Source organism: Globicephala melas, chromosome 13 (assembly GCF_963455315.2).
Source record: "Globicephala melas chromosome 13, mGloMel1.2, whole genome shotgun sequence".
NCBI classification, from domain to species: domain Eukaryota; kingdom Metazoa; phylum Chordata; class Mammalia; order Artiodactyla; family Delphinidae; genus Globicephala; species Globicephala melas.
In genome coordinates this window covers 81,406,830-81,426,762 of record NC_083326.1, presented here as the reverse complement: position 1 = coordinate 81,426,762, position 19,933 = coordinate 81,406,830, and the positions used below count along the sequence as shown (strand labels likewise).

Genomic DNA, 19,933 nt, shown 5'->3' with positions numbered 1-19,933 from the left:
GTGCCCTAAGGCATTGCAAATTTCTAAGGATACAAGGAGGAATGCAGACCTGATACATGTTTTAAGACCCTCAGTCTTAAGAATGTGCTTATGATCTCTCATTTTCTTCTTAAGTTCTTGTTAAGAGCTCTGCACATTATCCTGACGTGTAGATAACTGAGTCATGGTACCGTGACTGTCTCCTAGTTTATACCAGAACATCCCTTTTTACTTTGGATTAAAATTTGCTTAATTCATTAAACCCCGCTCTCTGGCATCTTTCGGCTGTACTCTCAGAAGTTATGGTGATATACAGAGATCAGTCTTCCATATAACAATTAGAAGATACCCTACCCTGTCTAAAGTAACCTAGCAAGGGAATTCCCAGTGGTTAGGACTCTGTGCTTTCACTGCCAGGACCCAGGTTCGATCCCTGGTCAGGGAATTAAATAAATAAAGTAAAATAAATAAAGTAACCTAGCAAGTGTTTACTTTGAATAGGATTGACAAGTTTGAAACTTTTGAACTTGCCGTAGCTGGATACTGTAAGCCCCAGAAGTACTGTTCCTGTATTAATAGTGCAAAGCAAAGGAAGAAGAAACACTATGCCTAAAATTATACTGCAGTAGCTTTTCCTTCCACTTCCCTTTGATATTGTTAATGAGGTTGGTTACCTTTTTGCTCTCTTAATGTTTAAGTTCATAGACTGCCAGGTAGGGACTTGTACCTTAGATGTTGTATGAGATTTTGTTTTGTTTATTCATGCATTTATTCAGTAAATATATAGTGAGCATCAACTATGTACCAGAGACTCTTCTAGACCCCTGGGGGTAGAATAATCAACAAAAGGAAATACAAACAGATAATCCTTTATATTCAACCTGTTCTCAATAAAGATTTTTTAGAAACATTCTCTCTGCCCCCTGTATATTTTGTATAACTTCTGGTAACCATAATTATGAACTGACTGTACTATAATGCTAATAAGACATAGTAATTTGTCACTCATCCAGTTTCCCTCTTCACTACCCTCTTCCCCATCTCATGGGATCTTCCATCGGTCAGCATCATCTTCCCATTTACGCAAGAGAGGTTTTCTTTTCAATAGAACAAAACCATGAAGGACTGCACCATGTGGTTTGAACATGATTGACTGGATTGATTCTTAGCAGTAAATGAAATACGGTTCATCTTTATTTTGAGTTGTAGCACTTAATTCTTTGGGTTATTTGTGGGTTTCAAAATATTTTTTTAAATATTAGAAAATTGGTAGTTGTCAGTGTTAAATAGGTTCAGCACTGCCCTTCCACACTAAGAGATTTGCCCACTAGTTTCTCATCAGGCAGTAATTATACATTGTCCAGAACCCTCAAATAACTATGAATGCCTGTGTTTCTTACACATAAACATTTAAAGTCACATAGTGGAAGAAAATGCTACTTCATAATACAGATGAGGGTTATTGCATTATGGATAAATACCACTTGTGCAAAGGAACCACACATTTCTTGAAAAGCAGAGGTTTGCTTTGATAGTCCTGTCACTGCTTGCTTTCTTTAGTCTTTTCCTTTGTTCCAGCTTATGTGGATATTGCTTTAAGTTTGTTCCTCCCGCCTAGCTGCCAAGAGGGAAATTCATACCCGATTTAACAAGGTGTGAAGCTTATCTTACAGTTGCTAATGCCTCACTGACCTTTTCTAAAGGTCCTAGTTACTCTTCAAGTTGAGCAATTTTTCTCCCCCAAGAGCTAATTAAGTTTCTTATTTCTGATAGCTCTCCTTGGCAAATGTTTGAAAGGCTAGCATCAAAGCAGCTGTGATCTTGCATCTATCAAAATTTATAACTTCCTAGAGAAGTTTTCATCCTGCCATTAGGCCTGGCCTTAACACCAGGAATGCCCAGCTGAAAGCTTGCAGGAACAATTTATATTCATTCTGGTGTTCTGCTTGCCCTGGTTCATTGGCTGTCAGTGGTGATTGGCGTCTTTCAGGACCTGGCCTTGGGTCTCCTGTTTTTTTTCCTGCTCAAATTGATACGATATTTCTTTTGTTGGTGGTATAGTGGTGAGCAAAGCTGCCTAACAAATTGATATTTGTTGTTAATTCATCGTTACCGTCATTTACTTGCAAAATTCATGTTGGGTCTTACCTTAATCATCTTTCTGGTTGTTTGCTGTTTGTGTCAAAGCTCATTTTATAGTATTCCACTAGGTACAAATGTAGTCGTCAGATGGCTTCATTATTGCCATACCTCATATCTGACAATATTAAAAAGTATCAGAAACAGTGCTTTCATTGTTTACTGAATAGATCTTTTAAAGAAAAGATTTCATTGTGGAATATACAAACATTTTAAGCAGTGTTAAAAGGCAAAGGCAAATCTTACCTCCCAGACTGTATCATAAGATACCTTTAACATCCTTTTTGGATTGGCAGTTTTCCACAAAAATTGGTTGTTAAATTTTTAACCATTTAGATGCCTCTTTTACTATGTTATTTATTTTAAGATTCATTGTGTTGGATTCTCTCTTCTTAGGGTTGCTCAGTTAGAAAGTATAGTGTGGCTTGTGTGAGCTAGAAGTTAATTCTCTGCTCATTTTTCTTGGGACAGTGTTCTGTGCCCAGGTATAACATTTTTGGATTTATGTCATCTCTGAAGAGCTGTGTTCCTGTACTAGATATCCTATGGAGGATAACCTTCAAAATACATTCCTGATCGCAGAACAACCTTGCAGTAATGACCTTCAGCAACACCACTGAAAATACGTGGGACATTAGCAGTTTATATACTCTAATTTTGAGTCAATGATTAAGTTGTTTTTACTATGAATTTGTGCCACATAGGTATTATTTGATGTGAATATTAACCAAATTAACAAAGTTTCATGATTGCCTTTTGCTTTAACAAAATCAGGAATTTGTTTTATTTCTTTTGAAAAATATACACAGAAAATGAATGGAATTTAGTTCCCCAAAAGTATTTGTTTTGGATTTTAAACCAATTATTACATGAAAAAATAAATTAGTTCTTAAGGGTATTATTAAGAAGTTTATAGTTTTGAGTCTTAAGAATTATTGGGAACAAGATAGAAGCTTGTTGTTTATGTCATTACATTTTGCTACCTTTTGTTTCTAAGGATGGTAAGAAAAGAGATTTTATGTATCATAATAATTCCTTTAATGCCAGCCACTTTTGTTGTAAGAACACATTACAGTTCTAACGCGTGCCATTTCTCTTTTAGGTTTTGGCTTGGTTTGAAGAAGGTGAAGAAACAATTACAGCTTTTGTAGAACCCTTTGTGATTTTACTTATATTAGTAGCCAATGCAATTGTGGGTGTATGGCAGGTAAGCAAAAATTCCTGTATTGCAAAATTTTGGTAATTTACGTAAGTGATTTAAACTGTTAAAACAATCTGTGGAACTACATGTGTTTTTTATCTATTAATTTATTTAATGGCAAAATTTTAGACCTCATGCATATATACTTTGCTGTTAAAATTGCTCATCCTTCATGGTAGCATGGAATTAAGAACAGTGGATAAAGAAGCTACTTAAGGAAAACCAGAAAATTTGACGACCAGTATTCTCTTTATATTTTCTAGCTGCTTCCTATGAAAAACTTTTATTCTCCTTGGGTGTGTGTGTGTGTGTGTGTGTGTGTGTATTTAGCTATAAAAATTGTTTAAATCCTAAATAATTTTACCTTCAGAGCATATTCCTGGCTATTTTCCCTTAACTGCCCAGTACCCAGGCCTTTCTTATTCACAGAATGGAAGCTGATTTTACTACAGAAACATAACGGGATCACACGTCTGCCCCATATTTGCATGATTGGTCTTCTGCAGATAGCTAGTTTGAGAATTTAACTTTTTTAAGACTATGGATCTTTTAGGTTTTTGTTTTTGATATATTTTAACAAACCCAGACTAATATTTCACATTCATCTTTTTATTTGTGGCTGTGTTGGGTCGTCTTTGCTGTGTGCAGGCTTTCTCTAGTTGCGGTGAGCGGGGGCTACTCTTCATTGCAGTGCGGTGGCTTCTCTTGTTGCGGAGCGCAGGCTTCCGTAGTTGTGGCTCGGGGGCTATAGAGTGCAGGCTCAGTAGTTGTGGCGCACTGGCTTAGTTACTCCGTGGCATGTGGGATCTTCCTGGACCAGGGATCAAATCCGTGTCCCCTGCATTGGCAGGCAGATTCTTAATCACTGTGCCACCGGGGAAGTCCCTCTCATTCATCTTTTAAGTATTGATCTTTTAGATGTTTGATAGATATAGTCACCTCTTTCAGGACTAAAATAGAGTGTATCTGTCATTCTTAAAGTGGAAGCATCTTATAAACATATTTAATCCTATTGGAATTGTAAACTTCTGATCTTATTAATAAACATGAAGGCCTTTATGTGGTGAGCTCATTTAGAAGGAAGCCTACTTAGAAGAAATTTTTAATTGTGCTACATTTGATTTTTTTAAATTGCTTTTATTTAAATAGAAACGATCTTTTTGTGAATAATTTAGGCAAAAGAAACAATATATAGCATTAGATTGTCCTTCTCAAGTTAGTAATATGCATTTTTAAATTAATTTATGTCAGTTACATAGTAGATAACTCATACATATTCCCATTTCATGCTTAGAGTGATTTTGTAAGGCAGATGATATTCCCATTGGACAGATGTGACATAGAAGTTCAGAGTGATTGACTTATCAAAGGCCATACAGATAGTACATACATAGAGTATCTGGGATTTATATCCAGGGTCAGGCTGATCTGAACTCCAAAGTAAAATTTTACAGCAATTTTCACAGGACTTTTAGATATGTCTTAGCTTAAAGAAAACAGTAATATTTTTGATGGATATCCTATTACATAATATACAGAAGGGTATGAGCAATAAATACTATAGGGTTCTTGCTTTTCTGGAAGTAATGAAAGTTATAATTATAGTGTAAGGTAGTATTTGGGAGGGGTGGGGCATGTATTTCTGATCAGTGTCATCAAGGAAGGCTGACAAGCAATTGGGGGAACTATAAAGAAATAGGACTTTTGTGGGTGGAAGCTGGGGAGAATATTCCAGAGAGGGGGTGGCATGAGCAGAGAGGTACAAAGTGTGTTTGAGGAATGACACTTAGACCTATTTAGGTTTGACTGGAGGAGGTAGGAGTTGTAACTTTTAGAACAAAGGAAACCTTAGAAGGTCTTCTAAGTTTTTGTTCATAGTAAGTTAGGTATATTTGTTTTTCCCCAAGCTGACCTGTTTTTTGTTGTTTGTTTGTTTTTGTTTTTTTTAAATAAATTTGTTTATGTTTGGCTGTGTTGGGTCTCTGTTGCTTCACGCGGGTTTTCACTAGTTGCGGTGAGTGGGAGCTACTCTTTGTTGAGGTGCGGTGGCTTCTCTTGTTGCAGAGCACGGGCTCTAGGCGGGTGGGCTCAGTAGTTGTGGCTCACAGGCTCTAGAGTGCAGGCCCAGTAGTTGTGGTGCACGGGCTTAGTTGCTCTGTGGTATGTGGGATCTTCCTGGACCAGGGCTAGAACCTGTGTCCCCTGCATTGGCAGGCAGATGCTTAACCACTGAGCCACCAGGGAAGTCCCCCTGATTTTTAATGTGGAACATTTTTTTTAAAGTCTTTATTGAATTTGTTACAGTATTGCTTCTGTTCTATGTTTTGGTTTTTTGGCCACAAGGCATGTGGGATCTTAGCTCCCTGACCAGGGATCGAACCTGCACCCCCTGCATTGGAAAGCAAAGACTTAACCATTGGACCACCAGGGAAGTCCCTCCCTGATTTTTAATAGAAGCAAAATACAGTGCTCCTGGACATCTTAATTTTGGTCAGTCTAATTAAACTCTACCTGACATGACCTCGAGGAAGGAGAAATAAAACTGCCACAGTTCATAAATTCAGGGGGGAAAATCCTGAGGAAAAAGTAGTTTCAAAGTTGAATAATTGAATAGCAACAATGCTCAGAATTTATTCTTTCTACAGTATCAGTAACATTTGAACTTAACCTGAAGGACCTTTTAGTCAGTGACATTAATTTGAGTTAGATATGCTGGTATTTCTGTTAATTATAAGGTGATACAGATAGACTCATTCTTCAAGCAGATCTGATTGGGATTTAAATTATTCTTATCATGAACTTTCCAAATTTAAGGTTTCCTGTACTTTCTCAGGAATGCATACATAAAAAGTTAGACACATGCCATTAGCTTTCAGTTTTGTGTCATCTAAATTCTCTTTAAGCAGGTTTGGGGACTTAATTTTTACCACAGTGTGAAAAATTAGATTGCATGTTATCGAGCATAAATTTTATCCAAATGTTAAACTGAAGAGCTTTAGGTTGGAGAGCAAAGATGTGAGAGAAATGAAAGAATTATTTCCTTTGTCCACTGAGTAACCTCAACTGGGCATGTGCTTTGTAGATTTGCTCCTTCTAATGGCTTATTTTCTTTTTTTTTTAATTAATTAATTTTATGTTTATTTTTGGCTGCGTTGGGTCTTCGTTGCTGTGTGGGGACTTTCTCTAGTTGCAGTGAGCACTCTTCGTTGTGGAGTGTGGGTTCTCATTGCAGTGGCTCCTCTTGTTGCAGAGCACGGGCTCTAGGCACGAGGGCTTCAATAGTTGTGGCACACGGGCTCAGTAGTTGTGGCTTGCAGGCTCTAGAGTGCAGGCTCAGTAGTTGTGGCGCATGGGCTTAGTTGCTCCACGGCATGTGGGATCTTTCCGGACCAGGGCTCAAATCTGTGTCCCCTGCATTGTCAAGCGGATTCTTAACCACTGTGCCACCAGGGAAGTCCTAATTGCTTATTTTCTAAAAGGAGAAAAGGCAGATTTCACACATACTCCCCCACCGCCCCACAAAGGAACTTTCCCTTAGCTTTTTTTTTTTTTCAACATGGCTCATTTTAATTCTGCATCTTTCATCTTGAAATTAGGAAATAAAAATTGTGTGTCGGGCTTCCCTGGTGGCGCAGTGGTTGAGAGTCCGCCTGCCGATGCAGGGGACACGGGTTCGTGCCCCGGTCAGGAAAGATCCCACATGCCACAGAGTGGCTGGACCCGTGAGCCATGGCCGCTGAGCCTGCGCGTCCAGAGCCTGTGCTCCGCAATGGGAGAGGCCACAACAGTGAGAGGCCCGCGTACTGCAAAAAAAAAAAAAAAAAATTGTGTGTGACTAAGTCTTGACATGTTTATATATAATATTATGGTAAATATGGTATGTGACTGGCAGTGCTTCCGGCCACTTATTGGTCTTTAGTACTGGTGAGAGATTTAGAATTTGTGAGACGTAACTGGATTTTCTTAATTCATCACTCAAAGCATTCACTATGTGCCAAAACACAATCTAAGCATTTTACACATAGCTTGTAAATCCTCACAACCCTTGAGGGTGGGTACTGTTAGTGTCCTGGTTTTGTAGGCCATAAAGCTGTATGTCATATTATCCACAGTCACATAGCTTTTGAATGCAAAAGCCTGTGTTGAGCCTGGGCAGTCCAACCCCAGACCATCACCTTTCATGGGGGTCATGATTGATTTAATGATGTGAGTGTGTGAAGCTGAAGGTGAGGGCCATGTTGCCCAGTGTGCATAGGGACAGCAGGTTCTAATAACTGCTTCTTTCCATTGATTTTTATCTCCTTACCCTTCTTCGGGTGCTTATTTTTTCATTTTTAATACAAAATCATAAGGGCCTAATGTTATTACCTTAAGATGTGAATCATTTATTACAAATGTCATTAATATGCATCTCCTGTGTTTTTTCTTTTTAAGTTTAGTTTACAACTCTAAAATTTGATTCCTAGGGCCAGAAACACTTGGCAGTGGCAGGCTGTATTTACTACTGTTATCTTTTGTTTTCTTTTTTACAGGAAAGAAATGCTGAAAATGCAATCGAAGCCCTTAAGGAGTATGAGCCTGAAATGGGCAAAGTGTATCGACAAGACAGGAAGAGTGTACAGCGGATTAAAGCTAAAGACATAGTTCCTGGTGATATTGTAGAAATTGCTGGTGAGTTCAGTTTGTCATTTTTATTTTAGGTTGTATATCTGAATACAGTCCTTTTCTGAAGGCTCATACTTAAGAATTTTAAAAGTTAGGCTCGTGTATCAATTACGTTAACAGATTTTTAGTGCTATCCAAACAAATCAGGTTTTCTGTAAAATTTTCAAAGTGTTTTGGCACCTCCCTTCATGTTGATGTGTTTATCTTTTTTTTTTAAACAAGGTGTTTTGAATTATTGTGCTTATTACTTTTAGTACATTGTGGAACACTAGTGCAGGTGAGATAATGAACTTAATCTTGATTTGACAGTTAGTTGTAGTGAGCAGTTTGTAGAATACTAGTTAATGGCTACATAGTTTTTCCTGTTTTGGTTCTTGGCACAAATAGGTCAATCTTGGAACCATCAAACCTAGTTGATGGCTAAGGGTAATCTCATGACTTTAAAAGCTCTACTTAAGAATACTTTGACATAACACTGAGCCGGGGATCTAGGTTTGGGCTTTAAAGAGTTAGTGAATCCACTGCAATGCCAGAGCTCTACACAGATCTCAAAAAGGTCCTCTTTCCTATAGGTCAATGCCATGTTTTCAGGCAACCCAAATGCCCCTGGAGCCAATCAGAACTGTGTAATCTTTTTGCTGGGGAATTATTACATTGGGTTATTCAAATCATTGTGGTTTTTCACACCCTCCTGAGCTCAGAATACTTGTTTTCTTTTTGTGAATTGTCTCATAGTAACACCTTTACACTGACTTGTGGGGAAATTGTGCTTTGTCTTACTCATTGTAATGAGAATTCAGTGCTGAGTCTCCTGGCCTGTGCTCTGCAGTTTTGGTCTTTGAAAGTAAATTACCGGGACTTCCCTGGTGGTCCAGTGGTTAAGACTCTGCCCTCCCAATGCAGGGGGCCCGGGTTTGATCCCTGGTTAGGGAAACTAGATCCCGCATGCTGCCTGGCGCAGCCGAAAAACAGAAGAAAAACAAAAGTAAATTACCTTGTCATAGGTCTTCCAGTAAAAGAATAGTGTTGCCTGTGTACCCACACGTTGATTACTTAGGACAGCAAAATTTGTATAAATGACCTAACAGCTTGCTTAATAGTGTTAACAAAAGTACAACTCAGAATGAAGTGTTTTGGCCAGTGGATTTTTTAAACTTAATTTTGACACAATTTCAGACTTAAAAGTTGCAAGACTAGTAAGAGTTCCCATTTAGCTTTTACCCAGATTCTCCAAATGTTTGTTATCACATGTGCATTATCCTCTTTCAGTCTGTATCTATACATTCACACATTTTTGTCTGAACTGTTTGAGAGTAAGTTGCAGAAATGATGCCTCTTTACTCCTAAATACTTGAGTGATTATTTTATAAAATTTAGAGCATTCTTTTAATATGATTCTAGTTAACTACTGAAAGTAGATAACAGTATTGTATCAGTTTTTTTAATCTGTAGACCTTATTTAGATTTAACCATTTTGTCACCATGGATTTTACAGCAAAAATATGACTTAGGGAATTCTGGTGGTGATGTAGGAAGTAGGTCAGAATGGGAAGGCTGGAGATAGGTAAGGGTTAATGAGAGCAAACAATAACGAAGGCTGTAGCATTAAGAATAATGAGGGGAAGATTTTGAGTTTATAAGTAGGAGTTTTAAAGCAAGGGTGCACATCAGAATTATCTGGGGACCCTCCTTAAAAGTTTTTACCAGGTCTCAACCCAAAGTATTAACTCTGAATCTCCCTTGGGCAAGGAATTACAGCCATGTATAGTTTGAAAAGTGAGCCTCAGGTTTAGGTGCCAAGCAACAGGTTTTGATAACTTAATAGATATTGGGGTGGATGTGAAGTAGGGTGTGGCATCAAAGATACTGGCAGGATATCTAGTTTAGGTGCCCGGGTGGTGATGGTGCTAGTAACTGAGGAAGGAAACATTAGAGGAAGATAGTTTGTCTTTCCACAAATATATATGTGGTCAGTGCACTTGCAGGTCACCTAAATATTGCACAAGATTCTTTTTGACTTTGTATGTTTTCCAGTTCTCCAGCTTAGTCTGGTAATATACTTTCAGCCTGTCAAATTAAGATATTGTAAGAATTTTTTGTGCTACTTAAGCTATTTCAGTATATTCAATGTATCTGAAAACTTAGAGAAATCACCCCCAAAGTGTTTATCCTTGGTTTGCATCAGTAGATGGCAGTGGTTTACAGCGTCAGAGGAAACTGTAACCTTGATCCTCAAAGCATCATCTTCCCTTTTGAAGGAATAAACTAAGACCAGCTTCTCTTCAATGGAGGTGGTTTTGGTTTCTCTTTTCTCTGAATTCTGGTTCTCTCCAGTCTTTCCTGTCTCAGTAAGTCACTCTTACCAACTAGTTAACTGAGAGAAACTTGGGAATCATCTTGATTCTTTCCTCTTTTATTCTGTCTCTAAGACCAGTTGATTCTGTCTCCAAAACACACCCAAATTTGTTTACTACTTTTTCCTCAGTCACCACACCAGTCCCACCATCACCTCACACTGACATTGTCATTGTGTCCTAAAGAGCCTCTGCCTTCCTTTACTGTTTTCTTTCCACACAGAAGCCAGTTTCCTAAAGGTCATGTTTATTCACTTGCTAAAACACTTAAGTGGCTTCTCTCTTGCACCAGAAATATAAATTTTTTTCTTTGACCCTAAATGACCTTGCATTGTATAGCTCCTGCTTGCTTCTGTGATTTCATCTTATGCAACTCCCTATGCTCTAGCCATGCAGGACTCTTTTTTTTTTTTTTGGCTGAGTTGGGTCTTTGTTGCTGCGCTCGGGCTTTCTCTAGTTGTGGCTAGCAGGGGTTACTCTTCATTGCAGTGCGCGGGCTTCTCATTGCAGAGCACAGGCTCTAGGTGCGCAGGCTTCAGTGGTTGTGGTGTGTGGGCTCTAGAGTGCAGGCTCAGTAGTTGTGGTGCACAGGCTTGGTTGCTCTGTGGCTCGTGGGATCTTCTCGGACCAGGGCTCGAACCCGTGTCACCTGCATTGGCAGGCAGATTCCCAACCACTGCACCACCAGGGAAGCCCCACTGCCTTTCTTTTAATATTCAAAAAAAATATTAAAACATGAGTTTAAATTCCTCATCTTAGGTGAATCTACTTATTACCAATAGTAATTGTTCTAAGCAGTACACATTCTCAACCCTATTCCGATTTCACCTGTTTTTGAATCCTTTGTGAGGAGTCTAACAGGTCCTGATAGTTAACACTTTTTTCCTCCGACTCTTCCCCCGCTGTATACTAATTGCTAAAAGCATATGCAATGCTTGGACATTGGGCTCTTGTATAGTATTATTTTTTGAATTTTGACCATTCTGAGGAATGCTGAACAGAGGTGGTAACTAGTTTTAGATAGATACGAGCAACTAGTTTTAGATAGATATGAACATTTTATTAAACACTATTGTCATACTACTAGGCAACGAGCAGACGTGTGTCACAGTGATCATTGTAATCTTGCTGAGCATGTAACAAGCGCTCAGTGAGTAATAAATGAAACTTGAAATCGGAAGTATGGAGTAGGTTTAGCTAATGTAAACCTGCTTATTGTGCAGCTTCTGTGCAGAATAGATAATTTGAAGTCTCTGTGCTTAAGTTCAGTAATAACAAAGCTTGAAGTGTGTGCCAGATATAGTGATAAACTTGCTAGTGCTTGGTTTTTAACCATCAACCACTCTATGGGGTGCATACTGTTAGTCATATTTTACAATTGAAACTGAGTCTTTGTGGTTTATTGCTTCTATCTTCAACTGTAGTTAATTTGCTAGAGAATATACAGTATCCTTAGTGAATGTGTACATATTTCATATATCAATTTGTTGGAGGCCTAGTTTATAATCTTTTAAAAACAGCTTTATTGAGATATAATTCACATGCCATAATTAATATTCACTCCTTTAAAGTGTGTAATTAAGTGTTTTTTAGTATATTCAGAGTTCTACAGTCATAACCACTGTCTAATTTCAGAACATCTTCCTCCAAAAAGAAAACCCTATATCCATTAGCAATCACTTCCTCTGCCCTTCTTTCCCCAGTCCCTGGCAACCACAATTTTTTTTTAGGGATTTGCTTATTCTGGATATTGTATATAAATGGAATCATACAATAAATGCCCTTTTTAGACTGACTTCTTTCACTTAGTATATTGTTCTCAGGATTCATTTATGTTGTAGCATGTATCATATAGTTCATTCATGTGTATACTGTATTCTTTATGGCTCAATAATATTCCATTGTTTAGGTATGCCACATTTTGTTTATTCATTCATCAGTTCATGAGTGTTTGAGTGGCTTTCTCCTTTCTGGCTATTACGCTACTGTGAACATTCAAGTACAATTTTTGTGTGAACATATGCTTTCACTCTCTTAGATATATACCTAGACATGGAATTGCTGGAGCTTACGGTGACTCAAAGTTTAACATTTTGAGGAACTTCCCAACTGTTTTCCAAAGTGATTTCATCATTTTACATTCCATCAGCGATGTATATAGGTTCCAGTTTCTCCACATCCTCATCAACACTTGTCTTTTTTTAAATTTTAGCCTTGAAGTGTTATCTCATTGTGATTTTAATTTGTACTTCCCTAATTTCCTAATGATATTGAGCATCTTTTCATGTGCTTATTTTTAATTAGTATGTCATCTTTGAGAACTGTCTAAATCCATTGGGTTTAGTTGGGCTGTCTTTTTAATGTTGAGTTGTAAGAGTTCTTTACATATCCTGGCTTATCAGATAGGGTTTGAAAATTTTTTTTCCCGTTCTGTAGGTGTCTTTTTTACTTGACAGTGTCCTTTGTAGCATAAAAGTTTTTAATTTGATAGAGTCCTATTTGTCTTTTTTTTTCTTTCATTGCTTGTGCTTTTGGTGTCATATCTAAGAAGCTATTCTGTGATCTCATGTCACCAAGATTTTGTATATGGTGTGAGGTAGGTGTCCAACTTGATTTTTTTGCATTTGGATATCCAGTAGTATCAGCACCATTTGTTGAAAAGACTTCTTCATTGAATTGTCCTGACACTCGTCAAAAATCAATTGACTTCATTTTCCACTGCAAATTGACTATTATTCCATTGATCTGTATGTCTTTCCTCATGCCAGTACCACACTGTCTTGATTACTGTAGCTTTGTAGTAAGTTTTGAAATCACTAAATTTGAGTCCCCTGGCTTTGTTGTTTTTCTAGGTTATTTTGGGTGTTCTGAGTCCCTTGCATTTCCATATACATTTTAAGTTTAGCTTGTTAATTTCTGCCCCAAAACCCTGCATAGATTTTGATAAGAATAATGTTGACTCTGTAGCTCAGTTTGGGGAATATATACATCACAGTAATATTAAATCTTCTGATCCATGACCATGGGGTGTCTTTATGTTTATTTAGGTCTCGTTTCTTTTAACACTCTGTTTTCAGCATTCAAGTCTTGTACTACTTTTGTTAAGTTTATTCCTAAGTATTTTATCGTTTTTTGTTCGTTTTTTGCGGGGGAGCTATTTGTAATTGGAATAGTTTTCTTAATTTCATTTTCAGATTGTTCTTTGCTAGTGTATAGAAACACAGTTGATTTTTGTGTACTGATATTGTACCTTGCAATCTTGGTAGACTCTTTTATTCTAATAGTTTTTCAGGGGTTCCTTAAGATTTTCTCTATATAAGACCATGTCATCTGAAAACAAATATTTTTGTCTTTTCAGCCTGGGTGCCTTTTCTTTTTCTTGTCTAATTACCCTGGCTAGACTCTCCAGTAGAATGTTGAAAAGAAGTGGCAAGAGTAGAAATCCTTGTCTTGTTCCTGGTCTTAGGGGAAAAGCATTCAGTCTTTTACCATGAAGTATGATGTTAGCTGTGGGTTTTATAGATGCCCTTTATCATGTCGAGGATGCCTGATCACAATTTTAATTTTTAGGTTGTCAGTATACTCTTGTTTGGTCTGTTCTGGTGACTTTTCATGGTGGTTATGTATTTAGATCAAATTAGAAATGGTTAGTTTTGCTAGACTACTAGGACCAGTGGGTCACTGAACTGGGAAAGATGTAATCCTAAGGCATTTAAGTGAATTATATGGAACATTTTGGGAAAACATATTGTGACTGCTTGACCTGGGCCAGATAAATAGGTATTTATTTTATTCAGACTTTTAATTCTATACACGTTGAGGCTTTTTAACTTCTACTTTTATTAGGATTAGTAATGTAGTTGACCCTGCAATTTGGCATTTAGCCCAATAATTCAGTTCTGTAAAACTGTAGAAATGAACTTCAATTCTAAATGTAGATCTAAATTATTTCTTGTCAAAGTCTTGCATGGCCTGAAGGGATAAATGGCATGAATTGTGCTTTTAGACATGGTAACTTTTATACTATTACTTAAATTATGAAATTGAGTGTGAGGGTTCTTTCTGATGAATTGAAAAACTGGAGAATACTGTGAACTGTTTTGAAGATGAAAGTGAGCATGGAGTTGCTTTTTTGATATTTGCCGAAAGAAAGAGACCTTTTTGTAGTCATTGTTTGGATGTAAGAATCATCTCCTAACTTCAGATGATAAACTTCTTTTTGCTAGCTTCTGGAAGACATCTGATAGGATGGTTCTGCTGAACTTTCTGAAGACTGGGTGGCTTTTTGAGGGGGAGATGGAGGGGGTTTAAGGGAATTATATTTTAGATGTTGCTATACCAACTAATAACCTTTCCAGGAAGACATTGTGTAAGCGTGCATAGCAAAACCATACGTATACTTATAACTATCTAGAATACAGGAACCAAATAAAATTGATTTGGCAAGTATAAATATGGAGACAGTTACCCATGTGTTCATCTTCTGAAGCCACAATAATTTTGTTTTATCTTAATGCCAGGAAAATATTTCTCTGACGGATGGAAACCAAAAGTAATAAAATCAGGGGCTTCCCTGGTGGTGCAGTGGTTGCGAGTCTGCCTGCCGATGCAGGGGACATGGGTTCGTGCCCCGGTCCGGGAAGATCCCACATGCCGCGGAGCGGCTGGGCCCGTGAGCCATGGCCGCTGAGCCTGTGCGTCCGGAGCCTGTGCTCCGCAACGGGAGAGGCCACAACAGTGAGAGAGGCCCGTGTACCGCAAAAAAAAAAAAAAAGTAATAAAATCAGGTATAATTTTATGAGAAATGAACATCAGTGTTTAAGCGTTCTGTATTATCTGCCAATATTATCAAGGTGAATCGAGCTATGATAGTCATGAAACTCTTTAACTTTAGAATTTGGGGAGGTTTCAGTATTTGCATGGGAGGGGTATTACTGACTTCTCAGCTTTTTTTTTTTTTTAATTTATTTTTGGGTGTGTTGGGTCTTCGTTGCTGTGCACGGGCTTTCTCTAGTTGCAGTGAGCAGGGGTTACTATTCGTTGCAGTGCGTGGGCTTCTCATTGCGGTGGCTTCTCTTGTTGCAGAGCATGGGCTCTAGGAGCACAGGCTTCAGTAATTGTGGCTTGTGGGCTCTAGAGTGCAGGCTCAGTAGCTGTGGCGCATGGGCTTAGTTGCTTCGCGGCATGTGGGATCTTACCGGACAAGGGCTCGAACCCGTGTCTCCTGCATTGACAGGCGGATGCTTAACCGCTGTGCCACCAGGGAAGTCCCTTCAGAGTTGTTTAAAACAAACTTCTTGTATCTTGGTAATCCAGAGTTGATAAATAGCACAAGGACATAAATATCCTCAGATGACTTCTGTCCTGTAGTATACTCTGGAATAAATCATATTTTAAGATTATGTAGGTGATAGAAATGAGTCTCAACATAAAACTGCATTTGCTTTATTTAGGTTCTGGAGAAGTTGATTTTATATTTCCTAAAATGAAGAATAAATATTCAGCAGTAGTGCCAGCAATTTCAGGATTTTTTTTTTTTTTTTAATTTCAGGATTTTTTAAATGAAAAGAATAATTCTTAAACTTGGTAATTATTTAAGGGAAGAAAAGTTTCACTTTTGATAGCTTGCAGTAATGAAATTTAGTAACATGTATGAAGTGGCATTTCCAAGCATTTGAGGTAAAGAAAAGATAAAGTTGTAAAATAGAAAGATGACTGATTCATGTAAGAACCTGTGTTATTATCCTAATTCCATATGACACAGGACAAAGTAAATTAACCTAATCTCTACAAAACTGGGTAATTGGAGTAGCCTCTTAAGGAGCTTTCTGGCTCAAAAGATGTATGATTCAGATAATGTAGCCTTATTCATTTAGCTGGGGCCATGAGCCTTTTTTTCTTTTGCTTTTAGAAAGAAGGATAGGAGAAGCCTGACTGAACGGTCAGCAAACACTTAATCCATACCTGTTGAGCTCCCTAACACAAATATCAGAAAAGTTAATTCTGTGCTGTAGAGCAGAGGGTTTGGCAAACTTTTTTTAACGGAGCTACCTAGTAAATATTTTGGCTTTTGTGGTCCCAAACAGTCTCTGTACGGGGGGGGAAATTTTTTTTTAAATAAGACTTTAAAAATGAAAATCATCCCTGGCTCAAGGTCTGTTTTTATATTTATTTATTTTTTTTTTTTTGTCATTTACTTAGGTTGTGCCAGGTCTTAGTTGCAGCAGGTGGGTTCCTTGGTTGTGGTATGCAAACTCTTAGTTGTGGCATGCATGTGGGATCTAGTTCCCTGAGTAGGGATCAGACCCAGGCCCCCTGCATTGGGAGCGCGGAGTCTTACCACTCTGCCACCAGGGAAGTCCTTCAAGGGCTGTTTTTAGTGTGTTTGTTTTTTTTTTTTTTTTTTTTTTTTTTTTGGCCTGCGTTGGGTCTTTGTTGCTGGGCGTGAGCTTTTCTCTAGTTGTGGTGAGCGGGGTCTACCCTTTGTTGCGGTGCGTGGGCTTCTCATTGTGGTGATTTCTCTTGTTGCAGAGCACGGGCTCTAGGGCTCATGGGCTTCAGTAGTTTTGGTGCACAGGCTCAGTAGTTGTGGCGCACGGGCTTAGTTGCTCTGCGGTATGTGGGATCTTCCTGGACCAGGGCTTGAACCTGTGTTGCCTGCATTGGCAGGCAGATTCTTAACCACTGTGCCACCAGGGAAGTCTACAGCAGTAGTTCTTAATCATTTCTAGATCACACGTCCTCTAAAAATTAATGAAATCTATGGACTCTTTCCCCAAATACATGTATTCAAAATCTTGTATGCAATTTCAGGGGATTCTTTTGCCCTTCTCCCTAGAAATCCACCCCAAGATTCTAGCTGTTTGGTTTTAAAAAATGAAGTTACAAGCATACCCAGTTTTACTGTGCTTCTCTTTATTGTGCTTTGCAGATACTGCATTTTTTGCAAATATTTCAACTTTTTATTATTATATTTTTATGATCTGTGATCTTTGATGTTACTATTGCAAAAATATTGACTTACTGAGGGCTCAGGTGATTAGCTTTTTTTAAGTGATTAAGTCTTTTTAAATTAACATATGTACATTTTTTTTTAGACAATGCTATTGCACACTTAATAGAGTACAGTATAGTGTAAAATCTTCCATGTGGCTCTCTTTATTGTAGTATTTGCTTTTGTGGTTGTCTGGAATTGAACCCACAGTGTCTGCAAGGTATGGCTATATACTATATAATCCAGCAATTCCACTTCTGGAGTATATATTCAAAAGACATGAAATCGCTCTCCTTAAGAGGTCTGTACCCTTATGTTCATTGTAGCATTTGTGTATAATAGGAAAAACATGGTAAAAACCTAAGTATCCATCAACGGATAAATGGATAAAGAAAATGGTGTGTGTACACACACACTCTCTAGAATATTATTCAGCCATAAAAATGAAATCCTGCTGTTTGCAACAACATGGATGGATCTTAAGTGAAATAAGTCAGAGAAAGGCAAGTACTGTGTAATCTCACTTACATGTAAATCTTTTAAAAAGCAAACTCATAGAAACGTATATCAGATTGGTGGTTGCCAGGGGCGGGGAGTGGGGGAATTGGGTGAAGGTGGTCAGAAGGTACAAATTCCAGTTTTAAGACAAATGTGTTCTGGGATGTAATGTACAGCATGATGACTATAGGTAACAGAACTGTAGTGCATATATGAAAGTTGCTAAGAATAGATCTTAAGTTCTCATCATAAGGAAAAAATTGTAACTGTGAGGTGATGGATATTAACTGATTGTAGTAATTTCACATTGTATGTATATATCAGATGTTTTACACCCTAAACTTACAGTGTTACAGCTGGTTTATATCTCAGTAAAATGGGAGAAGTCGATTACAGTTAAACAGTCTAGTTAGTAAAATATTGTCTGATGAAGCAATTTACATAGTGTTGGAATATTGTTAGAATAAACAGTTTTCACCTGTTCCTAGAATGATTAAACACAGCTCAGAGAAATAGAAGCAAAGATACATGACCAAATAAGGTTTGTTGTCTTTTGCCTTTTCCCCCATATGCAGTTGTTTCACAACAAGAAGGATGGGAGAACAAGGCTAGTTAGAGATGTAGATCTAAGCCATCTGTAACCAAATAACAGTAGAAATCATTATTTTAGTTGTTCCCGTAAGTTATATCTCTTTGTGTAGAGATATAAGTTCTTAGTCTTAAGAACTTGTATATAAGCAGAACAGCAAATAGTCTAAAACAGAAATCAGCGTGGGAAAAACGAAAGAAATCAGCATGGATGTATTAGAAGCGGAGGGTTTTGAGACCTAGAGCCCTTTATTCATCACTGTGAGAGTAGCTAAGACGTTAAGAACAATGAGAAATGAAGAACTTGGAAAGATCTCCCCAATCATCAGATCATGATGGACCAGTTGATCTTGAAGGCTGACCTGAATTTCATGGAGCTGGCATTTCCTCATTTCCTATAATCATCTCCTCCCCTTCTCCCCTCTCCCTCTGACTCAGTGATAGTCACAGTACCAATAAGTGCCAGCCTTTCCAATCCTTATCAGTGTGATTAAGATTTGGGGAAAATTAGAAGAAAGACATGGTATAGGGAGCACATTTCCTAAGTGTGACACAAAACCACCAAGATCACCAGATTTGACTATGTAAAAATATAAAACAACTTTTGTTTTGAAGATGATAAAAGAATTTAAAAAAATAAAGTGTTTGGTGTTAACAGTGGTCAGAAAAATACAAGATTGAGAGTATGGGGAAATGGCAAGAAAATAAATTTTGGTGGAAGTATACATCTGTAGGAAAATTCTGTTTCTGTGAATCTTTTCTCCAGAAGTAATCTAAGTGCACAAAGATGTTCTCTATATAACATTGTAATAGGAAAATTGGAAACACCTAGATGGCTATGAAAATGGTGACTGATTAATTTAGTCCATCCACAGTATGGCTATCAAATACCTGTGACCTTGAGCAAGTTAGCCTTTTGTGACTCATTTTCCTCATCTGTAAACCGGGAATGAAGATAATCAGACCTTCCCTAGAATTGTGAAGATTAAGAGTTAGTAACTCATAAAGCTCTTGTAGTAGTGCTTGGTATAGAATAAGCATTCTCCAAAGTTTAGCTTTAGAGATTATTGCTTTAGCTTTAGGTATTATTATTATGTAGCCATTAAAAAAGAATGAGACAGATAAGTATATACTAATGTAAAAGGAGATTTGTGATTTTTATTTTAATGAAGTTTTAATAAGTGTTAGCCATAGAGAAAGGTATCTGATAAGTACTGTTAACAGCGAGATATTTGGATGAAGGGAGCGAGGGATGGGTTATCACCTCGTAAAAAGCATACTTTACTTTTGTAATAAAGAGGAATTTATGTTGGTATCCCAGATATTGTATACTCTAAATTTGCCTAATGATGGGCTGCCTCCACAGCATCTAATGAGCCGGCTATCTTCCATTCTAGTAGCTGGAAACTTGCCTGTCTAGGAACCGCCATGCCATTTTTATTGGTAGTTATATATTACACCAGTTTTATTATAAAATATTCCTTTATAAGGAGCTAAAATATACTTGTCTGTTTT

General features: G+C 37.7%; 1 protein-coding gene across 1 annotated transcript in view; it reads left to right on the top strand.

Annotated features, from left to right (window-relative positions):
* ATP2A2 (ATPase sarcoplasmic/endoplasmic reticulum Ca2+ transporting 2) overlaps nt 1–19,933 on the top strand; it is a 61,065-nt gene that overhangs the window by 5,842 nt on the left and 35,290 nt on the right. The window contains exons 4-5 of the mRNA XM_060310303.1: nt 3,221–3,325; nt 7,852–7,990. Coding sequence (XP_060166286.1) covers nt 3,221–3,325; nt 7,852–7,990 — 244 coding nt within the window. The remainder of the gene's footprint in view (nt 1–3,220; nt 3,326–7,851; nt 7,991–19,933) is intronic.